This window comes from Molothrus aeneus, unplaced genomic scaffold, assembly GCF_037042795.1.
Source record: "Molothrus aeneus isolate 106 unplaced genomic scaffold, BPBGC_Maene_1.0 scaffold_371, whole genome shotgun sequence".
Classification (NCBI taxonomy): domain Eukaryota; kingdom Metazoa; phylum Chordata; class Aves; order Passeriformes; family Icteridae; genus Molothrus; species Molothrus aeneus.
Genome location: NW_027099039.1, coordinates 45987 through 62281, shown reverse-complemented (window position 1 = coordinate 62281; position 16295 = coordinate 45987). Strand labels below are relative to the sequence as shown.

Genomic DNA, 16295 nt, shown 5'->3' with positions numbered 1-16295 from the left:
TCCTGTGTGGGGTTTGGGATGGAGCCTCCTGAAGCCACTCGGGCTTTTCCGGCGCTTCCCGAGCCCGCTCGGGCCTTTCCGGCCCCTCCCGAAGCCGCTCGGGCTTTTCCGGCCCCTCCCGATCCCGCTCGGGCCTTTCCGGCACCACCCGAAGCCGCTCGGGCTTTTCCGGCCCCTCCCGATCCCGCTCGGGCCTTTCCGGCGCCTCCTGAGGCGATTCCTCCATTTTCTTGGCGCCGTTCCCGTGCCTTGACCGGAGCCAGTCCCGGGGTTCGTTCGTCACCGGAGCGTCCCCAAGGTGTCCCCAAGGTGTCACCAAGATGTCCCCAGTGACCATGGAGCCCCAAGAGGTGCGACGGGAGGAGGAGAAGAGGGGTCACGCGGAGGGGAGAGGGGGCAGGGAGGTGGCAGAGGGGACAAGAAAGGGACAGACGGACAGCAGAGCCCTCTAAGGAGGGGGACAAAGGGACACCACAAGTGCCACCATGTCCCTGACACCTTTGCTGTCCCCTCCCCAGCTGTCCCCAGCCCTGCTGGTGCCACAGGTCACTGTGGTGGCCCTCCTGGCGAGCTGCTGGCCACCATGCCCAGGCTACACGTGGACATGAGGCTGTTGGTGTCCCCAAAACACCTGAACAGGAGCTGGAGGACGTCACCAAAGAGCTCCGGGCCACCCTGCAGCGCATTGAGGACACCTGGAAGCGCTACAATGTCACCCGTGATGTTGATGGCGGTGTCACCTCCTTGAGCCAAGCCTTGGCCACCTACAGGAGCACCCCCAGGAAACGTGTGACAATGGTGGCGCGCATGTGGCAGGGGTGGGTGGCCACGCTGGAGGACAGCTGGGCCCTCCTGGCCAGGAAAGCCACCATGCTCTGTGACATCCGGAGGGACATGGCCACCGAGGTGACCATCAGGAGGACACAGGAGGTGGAGGCGGCCCTGGGGCTGCTGGAGCGTTTGGTGGCCTCGTGTGACAAAGCCACCGCGTTCCCCCGGGAGCTGCAGCGCCTGCTCGGGGACATCAAATCAGCCCTGGAGTGGACAAATGAGGAGTCCCCAGATGTCCCCAAGGATTTGGTGGCCAAGATGGCTGTGGCTGAGGGGCTGTGGGAGGCCAACGCCCACCTGGGGACAGTAGGTGACATTATCAGGTTTTATTTCACTGGGTGTCCCATCAGGCCTGGTCACTGTGTGGTAGCCGAGCGGTGCCAAAGTGCCACCGAGGACATCCCCAGGCTCTTTCGTCCCCAAAATGTCCCCAGTGAGCACAGGGGGACAGAGGGGACATTTCTGAGAACACTAAAGGGTCAATGCACAGGGGAGCATCCCAGTGCACAGGTTTTATACTGGTTTTATACCTATATTTTCACTGTTAAAATTTAAATTGTTTAAAAAGTGACTCGCGTTTCTCACACCGGAGAAAGCTCCGCGACTCCCCTCAGACACCGCCGCCATCTTGAATACGCCTCCGTCACTCCCATTTTCCCGCCTTTTTTCCAAATCTCGCGAGATTTTGCCCGAAGCCGCGCCGCCATCTTTACTACGGGCGGATTTTGCCCTTCGGCCGCGCCCCGCTTCCTGCGGGAAATCTCGCGAGATTTCGCTGTGCCACGTTCCCGGGCTTTTGGAGGTACTGGAATATCGCCCCAAAGATTTTGGGGGAATTTCGGGGGATTTGAGGAGATTTTTGGGGTGTCCTGGAGGGGCTGAAGGCCGGGAAGGGTCAGAGAAAGGGTTTGGGATGGGTATTGGGGAGGTGGAGTGGGGCTTTGGGGGAATCCTGAGGGGAATCTTGAGGGGGGTTTGGGGCTCCTGAGGGGGGTCTGAGGGGATTTGGGGATCCTGAGGGGATGTGGGGGATCCTGAGAGCATTTTGGGCGTCCTGAGGGAGCTCTGAGGGGGTTTGGGGGATCCTGAGGGGATTTGGGGTGTCTTGAGGGGGTTTGGGGTGTGCTGAGGGGGCTCTGAGGAGATTTGGAGGGGATCCTGAGGGGATTTTGTGGGTCTTGGGGTAATTTTGGTGTTCCTGAGGGGATTTTGGGTGATCTGAGGGGATTTGGGGGATCCTCAGGGGATTTGAGGGTGTTTGGGGGTCCTGAGGGTGATTTGGGGTGATCCTGAGGGGATTTGGTGAGATTCTGAGGGGATTTGGGGAGATCCTGAGGGGATTTTGGGAGATTCCGAAGAGTTTTGGGGATCCTGAAGGGATTTGGGGGGGTCTTGGGGTGATTCGGTGTTCCTCAGGGGCTTGGGGAGATCCTGAAGGAATTTTGGGGGATCCTGAGAGGGTTTTGAGTGATCTTAAGGAGTTTTTGGGGATCCTGAAGGGATTTGAGGTGTCCTGAGGGAATTTGAGGGATCCTGAGGAGATTTGGGGAATCCTGAGGGGATTTTAGGGTTCCTCAGGGGAATTTGGGGGCTCTTGTGGTGTTTTTGGGGTTCCTGAGGATATTTTGGGATTTTTTTTGTGGGGAAGGGGTTTAAAAAGACCTAAAAATCTTCTTTTTTTTTCCCTTTCCAGGACCTTCCTCCTCCCCACAATTTGCCCCTCCCCATGGGGCTCCCCCTCCTCATCCTCACCCTGGTGGTGCTGGGGCTGGGGGAGGGGCACCAGGACCCCCCCCCAGCCTCGGGGCACCCCCACGAGCCCCACCCCCACCTCTATGGACCCCCCAAAACCCACCCAGACACCGCCCAGGTGTGGCTACAGGTGAGAACCCCCAAAAATGCCCCAAAATCTGCCCAAAAAATGCCACAAAATCGCTTAAAATCACCACTAAAAATGCCCAAAATAGTTTAAAAATGGCCCCAAAAAACGCCCTAAAATTCCTCCCAAAAATGGCCCAAAATGCACTAAAATTACCCCAAAAATGCCCCAAAATAACTTAAAGTCACCCCCAAAAAAATGCTCCAAAATAGCTTAAAAATACCCCAGATTCCACCTGGGACCCCCAAAATCCCCCTTGGGACCCCCCAAACTCCATTTTAACCCTTTAAACCCCATTTTAACCCCTCAAACCCCAATTTTCCCCCCCCAAATTCTCATTTTTCACCCCAGATTTTTTTCTGAGCTCCCCCAAACCCCATTTTAACCCCTCAAACCCCCATTTTAACCCCTTAAATCCCCATTTTCCCCCTCAATCTTCACTTTTTCACCCCCAAAGTCCACAATTTTCCCTCTAATTTTCCTCAAACTCCTCATTTCTGTCTCCAAACCCCATTTTAACCCCCCCAAATCTTCATTTTTTCCTTCAAAATTTTCATTTTTTTCACCCCCAACCCCCCCCTGCTTTTTGCCCCTAAATCCCCATTATCCCCTCAAAAATTTCCCAAAATTCCCTTTTTTTCCCCCAATTTTTTTCTAAGCACCCCAAACCCCATTTTAACCCCTTAAATCCCAATTTTAACCCCCCCCAAGCCCCCATTTTTTTCCCTTTAAAATCTTCGTTTTTTCACCCCCAAACTCCCCGTTTTTTTGCCCCTAAATCCCCATTTTTCACCCCAAAATTCTCTTTTTTCTCCCCAGACCATGGGGGCAGCCCTGGGGGTGTCCCTGGTTCCAGGGGATTCAGGATCCCCCCAGATTCCCTCTGGGACCCCCCAAAATTCCCATTTTAACCCCTTAAACCCCATTTTAACTCCCTCAAACCCCCCTTTTTCCCCTCCAAAATCTTCATTTTTTCCTCCCAAATCTTCATTTTTTTCCCTCCCAAACTACTTTTTTTTTCCAAAGTTCTCTTTTATTCTTCCCAAATATTTTTAGCCCCTTAAACCCCATTTTAACCCCTGAAATTCTCGTTTTTTCACCCCCAAACTCCCCGTTTTTTGCCCCTAAATCCCCGTTTTTTCCCCCAATTTCTCACCATGTTTTTTTTTCCAAAATTCTCTTTTTTCTCCCCAGACCATGGGGGCAGCCCTGGGCGTGTCCCTGGCCCCACACCTGGTGCTGCTCCTGGTCCCAGGGGATTCGGGATCCCCCAAATCCCCATTTGAACCCCTTAAACCCCATTTGAACCCCTCAAATCCCCTTGTAATCCCCCCAGATCCCCTCTGGGACCCCCAAAATCCATTTAAAATCCCCCCAAAACCCCATTTTAACCCTTTAAACCCCATTTTAACCCCTGAAATTCTCATTTTTCCCCTCAAAAATCTTCGTTTTTTTCACCCCCAAACTCCCCGTTTTTTGCCCCTAAACCCCCATTTTTTTCCCCAAAATCCCCGTTTTTCACCCCAAAATTCTCTTTTTTTTTTTTCCCAAAATTCTCTTTTTTCTCCCCAGACCATGGGGGCAGCCCTGGGCATGTCCCTGGCCCCACACCTGGTGCTGCTCCTGGTCCCAGGGGATTCGGGCTCCCCCCCAAATCCCCATTTTAACCCCTTAAATCCCAATTTTAACCCCTTAAATCCCAATTTTAACCCCCAACCCCCCATTTTTTCCCCTTTAAAATCTTCATTTTTTCACCCCCAAACTCCCCGTTTTTTGCCCCTAAACCCCCATTTTTTTTCCCCAAAATCCCCATTTTTCACCCCAAAATTCTCTTTTTTTCTCCCCAGATCATGGGGGCAGCCCTGGGCGTGTCCCTGGCCCCACACCTGGTGCTGTTCCTGGTCCCAGGGGATTCGGGCTCCCCCCCAAATCCCAATTTTAACCCCTTAAACCCCATTTGAACCCCTCAAATCCCCTTTTAATCCCCTCTGGGACCCCCAAAATCCCTTTAAATCCCCCCAAAACCCCATTTTAACCCTTTAAACCCCATTTTAACCCCTGAAATTATCTTTTTTCCCTCCAAAATCTTTGTTTTTTTCACCCCCAAACTCCCCGTTTTTTGCCCCTAAATCCCCGTTTTTTCCCCCAATTTCTCACCATGTTTTTTTTTCCCAAAATTCTCTTTTTTCTCCCCAGACCATGGGGGCAGCCCTGGGCGTGTCCCTGGCCCCACACCTGGTGCTGTTCCTGGTCCCAGGGGATTCGGGATCCCCCCCAAATCCCCATTTTAACCCCTCAAATCCCAATTTTAACCCGTTAACCCCCCATTTTAACCCCTTAAATCCCAATTTTAACCCCTTAAATCCCAATTTTAACCCCCCAACCCCCCATTTTTTCTCTTTAAAATCTTCATTTTTTCACCCCCAAACTCCCCGTTTTTTGCCCCTAAACCCCCATTTTTTTTTCCCAAAATCCCCGTTTTTCACCCCAAAATCTCCTTTTTTTCTCCCCAGACCATGGGGGCAGCCCTGGGCGTGTCCCTGGCCCCACACCTGGTGCTGCTCCTGGTCCCAGGGGATTCGGGCTCCCCCCGGCGCCGGGGGCTCCTGCGGCTGCTGCTGAGCTTCGCTGCGGGGGGGCTGCTGGGGGACGCCTTCCTGCACCTCATCCCCCACGCCCTGGGTGGGTGGCACCCGGGGACACCCCGGGGACACCCTGGGGACACCCTGGGGACACCTTGGAGAAGTTTCGGGGGGGTTTGGGGTGGTTTTTGAGGGGTTTTGGGGTGGTTTTTGAGGGGTTTTGGGGTGGTTTCGGGGTGGTTTTTGAGGGGTTTTAGGCGGGTTTTGGGGTGGTTTTAGGGCGAGTTTGGCAGGGATTTGAGGTGATTTTAGGGGGTTTGGGGACACTGGGACACCTTGGGGACACTTTGGGGTGGTTTTGGGGTGGTTTTTGGGGTGGTTTTTGAGGGATTTTGGGGTGGTTTAGGGGAGTTTGGGGGGGGATTTGAGGTGCTTTTAGGGGGTTTGGGGACAGTGGGACACCCTGGGGATACTTTGGGGACACTTTAGGGGGATTTTGGGACACTTTGGGGTGGTTTTGGGGAGGTTTTTGGGGCGGTTTCGGGGCGGTTTTAGGGGGTTTAGGGACACTGGGACACTTTGGGGACACTTCAGGGTGGTTTTGGGGGGGTTTGGGGTGGGTTTTGGGGTGGTTTTTGAGGGATTTTGGGGTGGTTTTAGGGGGGTTCTGGGGGGGATTTGAGGTGATTTTAGGGGGTTTGGGGACACTGGGGCACCTTGGGGACACTTTAGGGGATTTTGGGACACTTTGGGGGTGGTTTTGGGACGGTTTTAGGGGGTTTGGGGACACTGGGACACTTGGCTGCTGGGGGACGCCTTCCTGCACCTCATCCCCCACGCCCTGGGTGGGTGGCACCCCGGGGACACCCCGGGGACACCCCGGGGACACCTTGGAGAAGTTTCGGGGGGGTTTGGGGTGGTTTTTGAGGGGTTTTGGGGTGGTTTCGGGGTGGTTTTTGAGGGGTTTTAGGCGGGTTTTGGGGTAGTTTTAAGGGAGTTTGGGGGGGATTTGAGGTGATTTTAGGGGGTTTGGGGACACTGGGACACCTTGGGGACACTTTGGGGTGGTTTTAGGGGGTTTTTGAGGGATTTTGGCGTGGTTTTAGGGCAGTTTGTAGGGATTTGAGGTGGTTTTAGGGGGTTTGGGGACAGTGGGACACCCTGGGGACACTTTAGGGGGATTTTAGGACACTTTGGGAACACTTTGGGGTGGGTTTTGGGGTGGTTTTAGGGGGTTTAGGGACACCGGGACACCTTGGGGACACTTTAGGGGGATTTGGGAGACACTTTGGGGTGGTTTTGGGGACACCCTGGGGACACTTTGGACAAGTTTTGGGGTGGTTTGGGGACAGTTTGGGGCATTTCAGGGGAAGATTGGGGCAGGTTTGGGGTGGTTTTGAGGGGTTTAGGGACACTGGGACACTTCGACTGCTGGGGGACGCCTTCCTGCACCTCATCCCCCACGCCCTGGGTGGGTGGCACCCCGGGGACACCCCGGGGACACCCTGGAGACACCCTGGGGACACCTTGGAGAAGTTTCGGGGGGATTTTGAGGGATTTCGGGGTGGTTTTAGGGGCGTTTTGGGGTGGTTTTAAGGGAGTTTGGGGGGGATTTGAGGTGATTTTAGGGGGTTTGGGGACACTGGGACACCTTGGGGACACCCTGGGGACACTTTGGGGACACTTTAGCGGGATTTTGGGACACTTTGGGGTGGTTTTGGGGGCAGTTTTGACGTGGTTTTGAGGGGTTTGGGGTGGTTTTAGGGGGTTTAGGGACACTTTGGGGACACTGGGACACCTTGGGGACACTTTGTGACACTTCTGGGGTGGTTTTGGGGGGGTTAGAGATGTTTTGGGGACACTGGGACAAAATGGGGACAATTTTGGGACCCTTTTGTCCCCACAGCCCCCCATGAGCACCACGAGGGCCACGGCCACTCCCACCATGGGCACGGTGAGAGCCTGGGGACACCTTGGGGACACCTTGGGGTGGTTTGAGGGGGGTTTAGGGGCCTTGGGGACACTTTGAGGGGGTTTGGGGACATTTTTGGGGTGGTTTTAAGGGGGTTTAGGGACACTTTGGGGACAATTTTGGGACCCTTTTGTCCCCACAGCCCCCCATGAGCTCCACGAGGGCCACGGCCACTCCCACCATGGACACGGTGAGAGCCTGGGGACACCTTGGGGACATTTGGGGACACTTTGGGTCGTTTTGGGGTCTCTTTTGGATCATTTTGGGGTGGTTGGGGGTGGTTTAGGGGGCTTGGGGACACTTTGGGGTCATTTGAGGACACTGGGACACCTTGGGGACACTTTGGGGACAATTTTGGGACCCTTTTGTCCCCACAGAGCACCACGAGGGCCACGGCCACTCCCACCATGGGCACGGTGAGAGCCTGGGGACACCTTGGGGACATTTTTTGGGTGTTTGGGGACATTTTTGGGGGGATTTGGGGTGGGATTTGGGGACACGGTGAGAGCCTGGGGACACCTTGGGGACATTTTTTGGGTATTTGGGGACATTTTTTGGGTGTTTGGGGACATTTTTGGGGGGATTTGGGGCGGGATTTGGGGACACGGTGAGAGCCTGGGGACACCTTGGGGACATTTTTTTATTTGCCGACATTTTTGGGGGGATTTGGGGCGGTTTTAGGGGGTTTAGGGACACTTTGGGGACTTGGGGACACCTTGGGGACACCTTGGCTGGGTTGGGGACACTTGGGGGACCCTTTTTGTCCCCACAGGGCACCACGAGGGCCACGGCCACTCCCACCATGGGCACGGTGAGAGCCTGGGGACATTTTGGGACATTTTGGGGTCATTTTGGGGGGTTGGGGGTGGTTTAGGGACACTTTGGGGTAATTTTAGGGTGGTTTGAGGGGGCTTGGGGACACTTTGGGGGTTGGGGACAATTTGGGGACGTTGTGGGACATTTTTTGGTCATTTTGGGACATTTTTGGGGGGATTTGGGGTGGATTTAGGGGGTTTAGGGACACCTTGGGGACATTTGGGGGTCATTTTCAGACATTTTTGGGTCACTTTGGGGCGTTGGGGGTGGTTTAGGGACACTTTGGGGACACTTTGGGGTCATTTTGGGGTGGTTTGAGGGGTGTTTAGGGGGCTTGGGGACACCTTGGGGACATTGGGGGACATTTTTGGGGGGATTTGGGCTGGATTTAGGGGGTTTGGGGACACCTTGGGGACATTTTGGGGACAATTTTGGGACCCTTTTGTCCCCTCAGGGCACCACGAGGGCCACGGCCACTCCCACCATGGGCACGGTGAGAGCCTGGGGACACCTTGGGGACATTTTTGGGACATTTTGGGGTCATTTTGGGGGGTTGGGGGTGGTTTAGGGACACTTTGGGGACATTTGGGGCCATTCGGGTTCATTTTGGGGCCACTTGGTGCCAATTTTTGGCCATTTTGGGGCCACTTTGTGTCTGTTTGGAGCCACTTTGGACACTTGGTGACAATTTGGGGACATTTGAGGCCATTTTAGGATCACTTGGAGCCATTTTGGGCCAATTTGGGGCCATTTTGGGCCATTTTGGGGCCATTTTTGTGCCATTTTGGAGCCACTTTGGGCTATTTTGGGTCAGGCAATTTGTAGCCATTTTTTGAAACCATTTTGGTCATTTTTGGTGCCATTTTTGGGGCCCTTTTGGTGCCATTTTTGGCCATTTTGGGTCGGTCAATTTGTAGCCAATTCTTGGCCATTTTGGAGCCATTTTGGGCCAAATTTGCTCCATTTTGGAGCCATTTTTGGCCCTTTTGGTGCCATTTTTGGCCCTTTTGGGCAGATTTTGCTCCATTTTGGAGCCAATTTTTGCCATTTTGGGGCCAATTTGAAGCCATTTTGGGCTCATTTGCGGCCAATTTGGTGCCATTTTTTGCCATTTTGGGGCCATTTTTGACCAATTTCAACCATTTTTGGCCCATTTTTGCCATTTTGGGGCCATTTTGGGGCCACTGGGGGACAGTTGGGGCCATTTTGGGGCTGTTTGGGGCCATTTTTGGCCATTTTGGGTTGGTTAATTTGGAGCCATTTTAGGCCCATTTTTTCCATTTTGGGCCATTTTGGTGCCATTTTAGGCCCATTTTGGTGCCATTTTAGGCCCATTTTTTCCATTTTAGGCCCATTTTGGTGCCATTTTGGGCCTATTTTCAACTATTTTGGGCCAATTTTTTGCCATTTCTGCCAGTTTGGGCCAATCTTGTTCTATTTTGGGCCCATTTTGGAGCCATTTTGTCTATTTTGGGTCAGCCATTTTGTTGCCATTTCCCACCATTTTTTGCCATTTTTGGTGCCATTTTCACCCTTTTTTCACCATTTCAGTACCAAGTTTCACCCTTTTTTCACCATTTTAGTACCGTTTTTCACCCTTTTTTTCACAGTTTTTTTTCACCCTTTTTTCACCATTTCAGTTCAATTTTTCACCCTTTTTTCACCGTTTTTTCACCATTTCAGTACCATTTTTTACCCTTTTTTCACCATTTTCGTATCATTTTCACCCTTTTATCACCCTTTTTTCACCATTTTCGTACCATTTTTCACCCTTTTTTCACCATTTCAGTACCAATTTTCACCCTTTTTTACCATTTTTCCACCATTTCAGCACCATTTTTCACCCTTTTTTACCATTTTCATACCATTTTTCACCAGTTTTTCACCATTTTCATGTCGTTTTTCACCCTTTTTTCACCATTTTCGTATCAGTTTTCTCACCATTTTTTCACCATTTTTTCACCATTTTCCACCATTTTTTCACCATTTTCATACCTTTTTTCACCCTTTTTTCACCATTTTAGTTCCATTTTCCACCTTTTTTTCGCCATTTTAGTACCATTTTCACCATTTTTTCACCATTTCAGCGTCGTTTTTCACCCTTTTTTCACCATTTTTTCGCCATTTTTCACCGTTTTTCACTGTTTTTCACCGTTTCGGTGCCATTTTTGCCACTTTTGGTCCCTTTTGTGTCCCTCAGGCGCGGCGCTGGCCGTGGGGCTCTGGGTGCTGGCCGGGATCGTCACCTTCCTGGGCGTGGAGCTGGCAGTGAGGCACTGCGGGGGCCACGGCCACGGCCACGGTCAGCATGGGGCTAAAAACCGCGATTTTGGGCAAAAACGGGGAAAAATGGGGATTTGGGGGAAAAAAACGGGGATTTGGGGGGAAAAAATTGGGGATTTGGGGAAAAAAAACGGGGATTTTGGGGGAGGAAAATGGGGTTTTCTGATGGAAAAAAATGGGGATTTTGGGGGGAAAAATTGGGGATTTTGGGGGAAAAAATTGGGGATTATGGGGGAAAAAATTGGGGATTTTGGGGGAAAAAATTGGGGTTTAGGGGGAATTTTGGGGAAAAAATGGGGATTTGGGGGGGAAATGGGGTTTTCTGATGGAAAAAATTGGGGATTTTGGGGGGAAATCGGGTTTGGGCAAAAACGGGGAACAATGGGGATTTGGGGGGGGAAAAATGGGGATTTTGAGGGAAAAAATTGGGGTTTAGGGGGAATTTTGGGGAAAAAATGGGGATTTAGGGGGGGAAAAATGGGGATTTGGGGGGGAAAAAACCCAGAAAATTAGGGTTTTCTGATGGAAAAAAAAAATGGGATTTTAGGGGAAAAAATGGAGGTTTTGGGGAAAAAATTGGGGTTTAGGGGGAATTTGGGGGAAAAAATTGGGGATTTGGGGGAAAAAATTGGGGATTTTGGGGGGAAAATGGGCATTTGGGGAAAAATGGGGATTTAGGGGGAATTTTGGGGGGGGAAATGGGTTTTTCTGATGGAAAAAAGAGGGGGTTTGGGCAAAAACAGGGAAAAATTGGGATTTGGGGGGGAAAAATTGGGGATTTGGGGAAAAATGGGGATTTAGGGGGAATTTTGGGGGGGAAATGGGTTTTTCTGATGGAAAAAATAGGGGGTTTGGGCAAAAACGGGGAAAAATTGGGATTTGGGGGGGAAAAATTGGGGATTTGGGGGAAAAATGGGGATTTAGGTGGGGAAAAATGGGTTTTTCTGATGGGAAAAAATGGGGATTTTGGGGGCAAAAATGAGGGTTTGGGGCAAAACCAGGGGAAAATGGTGATTTGGGGGGAAAAATGGGGATTTTGGGAAAAAAAAACGGGGATTTAGGGGGATTTTGGGGGAGAAAAATAGGGTTTTCTGATGGAAAAAAATAGGGATTTGAGGGGAAAAATTGGGGATTTTGGGGGGAAAAATTTGGGGATTTGGGGAAAAAAATTGGGGATTTGGGAAAAAAAATGGGGATTTTGGGAAAAATGCAGCTTTAGGGGGAATTTGGGGAAAAAATTTGGGTTTAGGGGGAATTTGGGGGATAAATTGGGAATTCGGGGGAAAAAATTGGGAATTTGGGGGAAAAATTGGGGATTTGGGAAAAAAAATGGGGATTTTGGGAAAAATGCAGCTTTAGGGGGAATTTGGGGGAAAAATTTGGGGATTTGGGGAAAAAATTTGGGTTTAGGGGGAATTTGGGGGATAAATTGGGAATTCGGGGGAAAAAATTGGGTATTTGGGGGAAAAATTGGGGATTAGGGGAAAAAATGGGGATTTAGGGGGGGGAAAATGGGGGTTTTGGGCAAAACCAGGAAAAAATGGGGATTTGGGGGGAAAAAATTGGGGATTGGGGAAAAAAAATTGGGGTTTAGGGGGAATTTGAGGGAAAAAATCGGGGATTTGGGGAAAAAATGGGGATTTTAGGAAAAAATGCGGCTTTAGGGGGAATTTGGAGGAAAAAATTGGGGATTTTGGGAAAAATGGGGATTTTGGGAAAAAATGCGGCTTTAGGGGGAATTTGGAGGAAAAAATTGGGGATTTTGGGAAAAAATGGGGATTTTGGGAAAAAATGCGGCTTTAGGGGGAATTTGTGTGATAACTTTTTTGTGAATTTTCGCTATCTCTGCCGGAGTTTTGCTTTTCGGGGGTGAGCTTTGACCATTTTGGAGCCGATTTTTCGGGTGAAATTTTGTGATTTTTGGCTCGCAGGCCCCAAGGCCAAGCACAGCTCCAGCGAGGACGAGGCCGACGGCGACGCCAAGGGGACCAAGGGCACCAAGGGGACCAAGGGGACAAAAGCCACCAAGGGCGCCAAGGGCCAGCACAGGAAGGGCCCGGACGGGGAGAGGGCAGGTGAGGAGGGGATTTGGGGACTTTTAGGGGATTTTGGGGACATTGGGGCGATCTGGGGACATTGGGGATATTTATGGAGATTGGGGACATTTGGGGACATTTGGGGACATTGGGGACATTGAGGGACATTGGGGACTTTGGGGGCATTTGGGGATATTTGGGGGATTGGGGACATTGGGGGGATTTGGGGACATTGAGGGGGATTTAGGGACATTGGGGACACTGAGGACATTGAGGGACTTTTGGGGACATTGGGGGGATTGGGGACATTTGAGGGGATTTAGGGACTTTGGGGACATTGAGGACATTGGGGGGATTGGGGACGTTTGGGGACTTTGAGGGGATTTGGGGACATTGAGGACATTGGGGATATTTATGGAGATTGGGGACATTTGGGGACATTGAGGAGTTTGGGGACATTTGGGGGGACTGGGGACATTGGGGGGATTTGGGGACTTTTAGGGGATTTAGAGACATTGGGGACATTTGGGGACATTTGAGGGGATTTAGGGACTTTGGGGACGTTTGGGGACATTGAGGAGTTTGGCGACTTTGGGGACTTTGAGGGGATTTGGGGACATTGGGGATATTTGTGGAGATTGGGGACATTTGGGGACATTGGGGGGATTGGGGACATTTGGGGACCCTTGAGGGATTGGGGACATTTGGGGATATTGAGGAGTTTGGGGTCTTTGGGGATATTTGGGGGGATTTGGGGACTTTTAGGGGATTTTGGGGACATCGGGGAAATTTGGGGACATTTGAGGGGATTTAAGGACATTGGGGATATTGAGGACATTTGGGGACATTGGGGGATTTGGGGACATTGAGGAGTTTGGGGACTTTGGGGGTATTTGGGAGATTTGGGGACTTTTAGAGGATTTAGGGACTTTGGGGACATTGAGGACATTGGGGATATTTATGGAGATTGGGGACAATTTGGGACATTGGGGGACCTTTGAGGCGATTGGGGACATTTGGGGGGATTGGGGACATTTGGGGACATTGAGGAGTTTGGGGACTTTGGGGGTATTTGGAGGATTTGGGGACATTGAGGGACATTTGGGGACATTTGAGTGGATTTAGGGACTTTGGGGACATTGAGGACACTGGGGATATTTATGGAGATTGGGGACATTGGGGGACATTGGGGGACCCTTGAGGGATTTGGGGACATTTGGGGGGATTGGGGACATTTGGGGACATTGAGGAGTTTGGGGACATTGAGGGACATTTGGGGGATGTGAGGGGATTGAGGACATTGGGGACTTTGAGGGGATTTGGGGACATTTGGGGACATTGGGGGTTATTTTGGGATGATTTTAGGGTGGCTTTGGAGGTGATTTTGGGGATAAATTGAGGCTGATTTTGGGGTAACTTTAGGGTCTTTCATAGGTGATTTTGAGGTGACTTTGGGCTGATTTTGGGACTATTTTGGAGATGATTTCGGGGTGACTTGGGACTGATTTTGGAGATGATTTTGGGGTGACTTCAGGGGTAAAATTGGGATAATTTTGGGGTAACTTTGGGATGTTTTAGGGATGATTTAGGGGAAAATTTGAGATGATTTTGGGGTGACTTTGGGGCTGGTTTGGGGTTATTTTGGGGATAATTTAGGGCTGATTTTGGGGGTGATTTTGGGATAATTTGGGGCTGATTTTGGAGAAACTTTGGGGTGTTTTATGAGTGACTTTGGGCTGATTTTGGGACCATTTTGGAGATAAATTTGGGCTGATTTTGGGGTAACTTTGGGGTCTTTCATAGGGGATTTTGGGGTGCCTTTGGGGCCGATTTTGGGGTAATTTTGGGGTGTTTTAGAGGCGATTTTGGGGTGACTTTGTGCTGATTTTGGGACTGATTTGGGGTGTATTAGAGGTGACTTTCAGCTGAATTTGAGGACAGTTTTGGGGTGACTTTGGGATAATTTCGGGCTAATTCTGGGCTCTTTTGCCACAGCCATGGCAGCCTCTGGCTACCTGAACCTGGCGGCCGACGCCGCCCACAACTTCACGGACGGGCTGGCCCTGGGGGCGGCGTTTTGGGGTGGCCCCGCCCGGGGGACGCTGACGGCGCTGTCGGTGCTGCTGCACGAGCTGCCCCACGAGCTGGGGGACATGGCCATGCTGCTCAGAGCCGGCTGCTCCAAGGGACAGGTTGGAGAAAAAAACTGGAGGAAAATCGGGAAAAATTGGGGAAAAAATGGGATGTTGGAGGACTGACCATAGATTTGGGTGGTGGGAGGGCCAGAGCGCCCCCTAGTGGCGGGCGGTGCGGCCGCCAACTCTATGGTCACTTCCGGTGCCACCATTTTGTGAGGGCGGAAAAGGCCCCGTGAGGGTGAGGCCCTGCCCCTTCCCAGTCCCTCCCAGTCTCTCCCAGTTCATCCCAGTTCTCTCTTCACCTACATTATCTCACTCCCAGTCCCTCTGCATGTGGAATTCAGGGGAACAAAAGGGGATAAAAGGGTTTAGGGTGGGGAAAAAAAAAGGGAAAAATGAGGAGAAAAAAGAGGGTAAGAGAAGGAGGACCAACCATAGAGTGTGGAGGGCAGAGCGCCCCCTAGTGGTGGGCAATGTGGCTGCCACCTCTATGGTCATTTCCAGTGCCGCCATTTTGTGAGGGCTGAAAGGGCCCCATGAGGGTGATGCCCTGTCCCTTCCCTGTCTCTCTCAATCCCTCCCAGTTCATCCCAGTTCCCTCTTCACCCACATTATCTCACTCCCAGTCCCTCTGCACATGGAATTCAGGGGGAAAAAAGGGGATAAAAGGGTTTAGGGTGGAAAAAAAGGGGGTAAAAGGAGGAGAACCAACCATAGAGTTGGGTGGGCCGAGCACCCCTAGTGGCGGGCACATCACCCACTCTGTGGTCACTTCCAGTGCCGTCATTTTGTGAAGGCAGAAAAGGCCCCGTGAGAGGGAGACCCCACCCCTTCCCAGTCCTTACCAGTTCATCCCAGTTCCCTCTTCACCCGCATTACTCCACTCCCAGTCCCACTGTACGTGGAATTCAGGGAAAAATTGGGGTAAAAAAGGGGATAAAAGGGTTTAGGGCGGGAAAAATCAGCACAAAAGGGGCTGTTGGAGGACCAACCATAGAGTAGGGAGTGCCAGAGTGTCCCCTTGTGGTGGGCGCTTCACCCACCCACTCTATGCCGCCATTTTGTGCATTTTCCGGTGCCGCCATTTTGTGAGGGCAGAAAGAGCTGCTCGGGTGAGGCCTCGCCCCTTCCCACTCCATCCCAGTCCATCCCAGTAACCCCAGTATCCTTTCCAGGCCATGCTCCTGCAGCTCCTGACCGCCTTGGCCGCCCTGGCGGGTGCCGCCTGCTCATTGTTGGCCGAGGGCTCCGGCACTGGCGCCATTTCGGGGATCCTCCCCTTCACAGCCGGCGGCTTCATCTACCTGGGGACGGTGTCGGTGCTGCCTGAAATCCTGAGGGACTCCGGGCCCGGCCAGGCCCTGCTGCAGCTGCTGGCACTGCTGGCCGGCGTGGCCATGATGCTGCTCATCGCCTACTACGAGTAGGAATTCCCAAAATTCCTCAAAAAACCCAAAAAGCCCAAATTTCGTTTGGCTCCCCCCCTCCGCCCTGTGCGAAATGGGAGGTGCCCGTTGCTAAGTCTATCCCATTTTGGGACCAAATCGAGAGAAAAATGAGAGGTTTGGGGTTCAAAACGTGAGGAAAAGGAGAGATTTGGGGTTGAAAGCATGAAAAAAATGGGAGATTTGGGGTTTAGACAGGGAATTTTGGGGGATTTTTGGGAATTTGGAGGGATGGGGGTGGGAGGGGTTTTTTTATCACTAATGATGGCGTCGTGGCGAATCATGATGGATTAAAATGTGAGGATGACGACGA

At 51.7% G+C, this 16295-nt stretch overlaps 1 protein-coding gene and 1 long non-coding RNA gene across 9 annotated transcripts; both read left to right on the top strand.

Moving 5' to 3' along the window:
• Positions 1 to 1595: 1595 nt before the first annotated feature.
• LOC136570807 (uncharacterized) lies at positions 1596 to 4037 on the top strand. Its single transcript, XR_010785569.1, has 3 exons — positions 1596 to 1633; positions 2525 to 2713; positions 3905 to 4037. It is a non-coding gene; the product is annotated as an uncharacterized lncRNA (long non-coding RNA).
• A 1189-nt stretch (positions 4038 to 5226) lies between these two features.
• On the top strand, positions 5227 to 16295 carry SLC39A7 (solute carrier family 39 member 7). Of its 8 annotated transcripts, XM_066571192.1 has the most exons (10): positions 5227 to 5392; positions 7199 to 7246; positions 7407 to 7454; positions 7642 to 7680; positions 8037 to 8075; positions 8535 to 8573; positions 10281 to 10382; positions 12295 to 12438; positions 14395 to 14591; positions 15713 to 16295. In XM_066571192.1, the coding sequence occupies exons 1-10, from the start codon at positions 5227 to 5229 to the stop codon at positions 15962 to 15964; spliced, it is 1074 nt and encodes a 357-aa protein (XP_066427289.1). In that variant the 3' UTR covers positions 15965 to 16295. The 8 variants fall into 8 exon arrangements, with proteins under 8 accessions (XP_066427289.1, XP_066427293.1, XP_066427291.1 ...); XM_066571196.1 differs by lacking the exon at positions 7407 to 7454; XM_066571194.1 differs by lacking the exon at positions 7642 to 7680.

Excerpts from the sequence above, each read along its gene's own strand:
- SLC39A7 (XM_066571192.1), top strand. The coding sequence starts at position 5,227 with ATGGGGGCAGCCCTGGGCGTGTCCCTGGCCCCACACCTGGTGCTGCTC. Across the intron at positions 7,455-7,641 it reads CCACTCCCACCATGGACACG|AGCACCACGAGGGCCACGGC; the intron begins GTGAGAGCCTGG and ends TTGTCCCCACAG. Across the intron at positions 14,592-15,712 it reads CCGGCTGCTCCAAGGGACAG|GCCATGCTCCTGCAGCTCCT; the intron begins GTTGGAGAAAAA and ends TATCCTTTCCAG.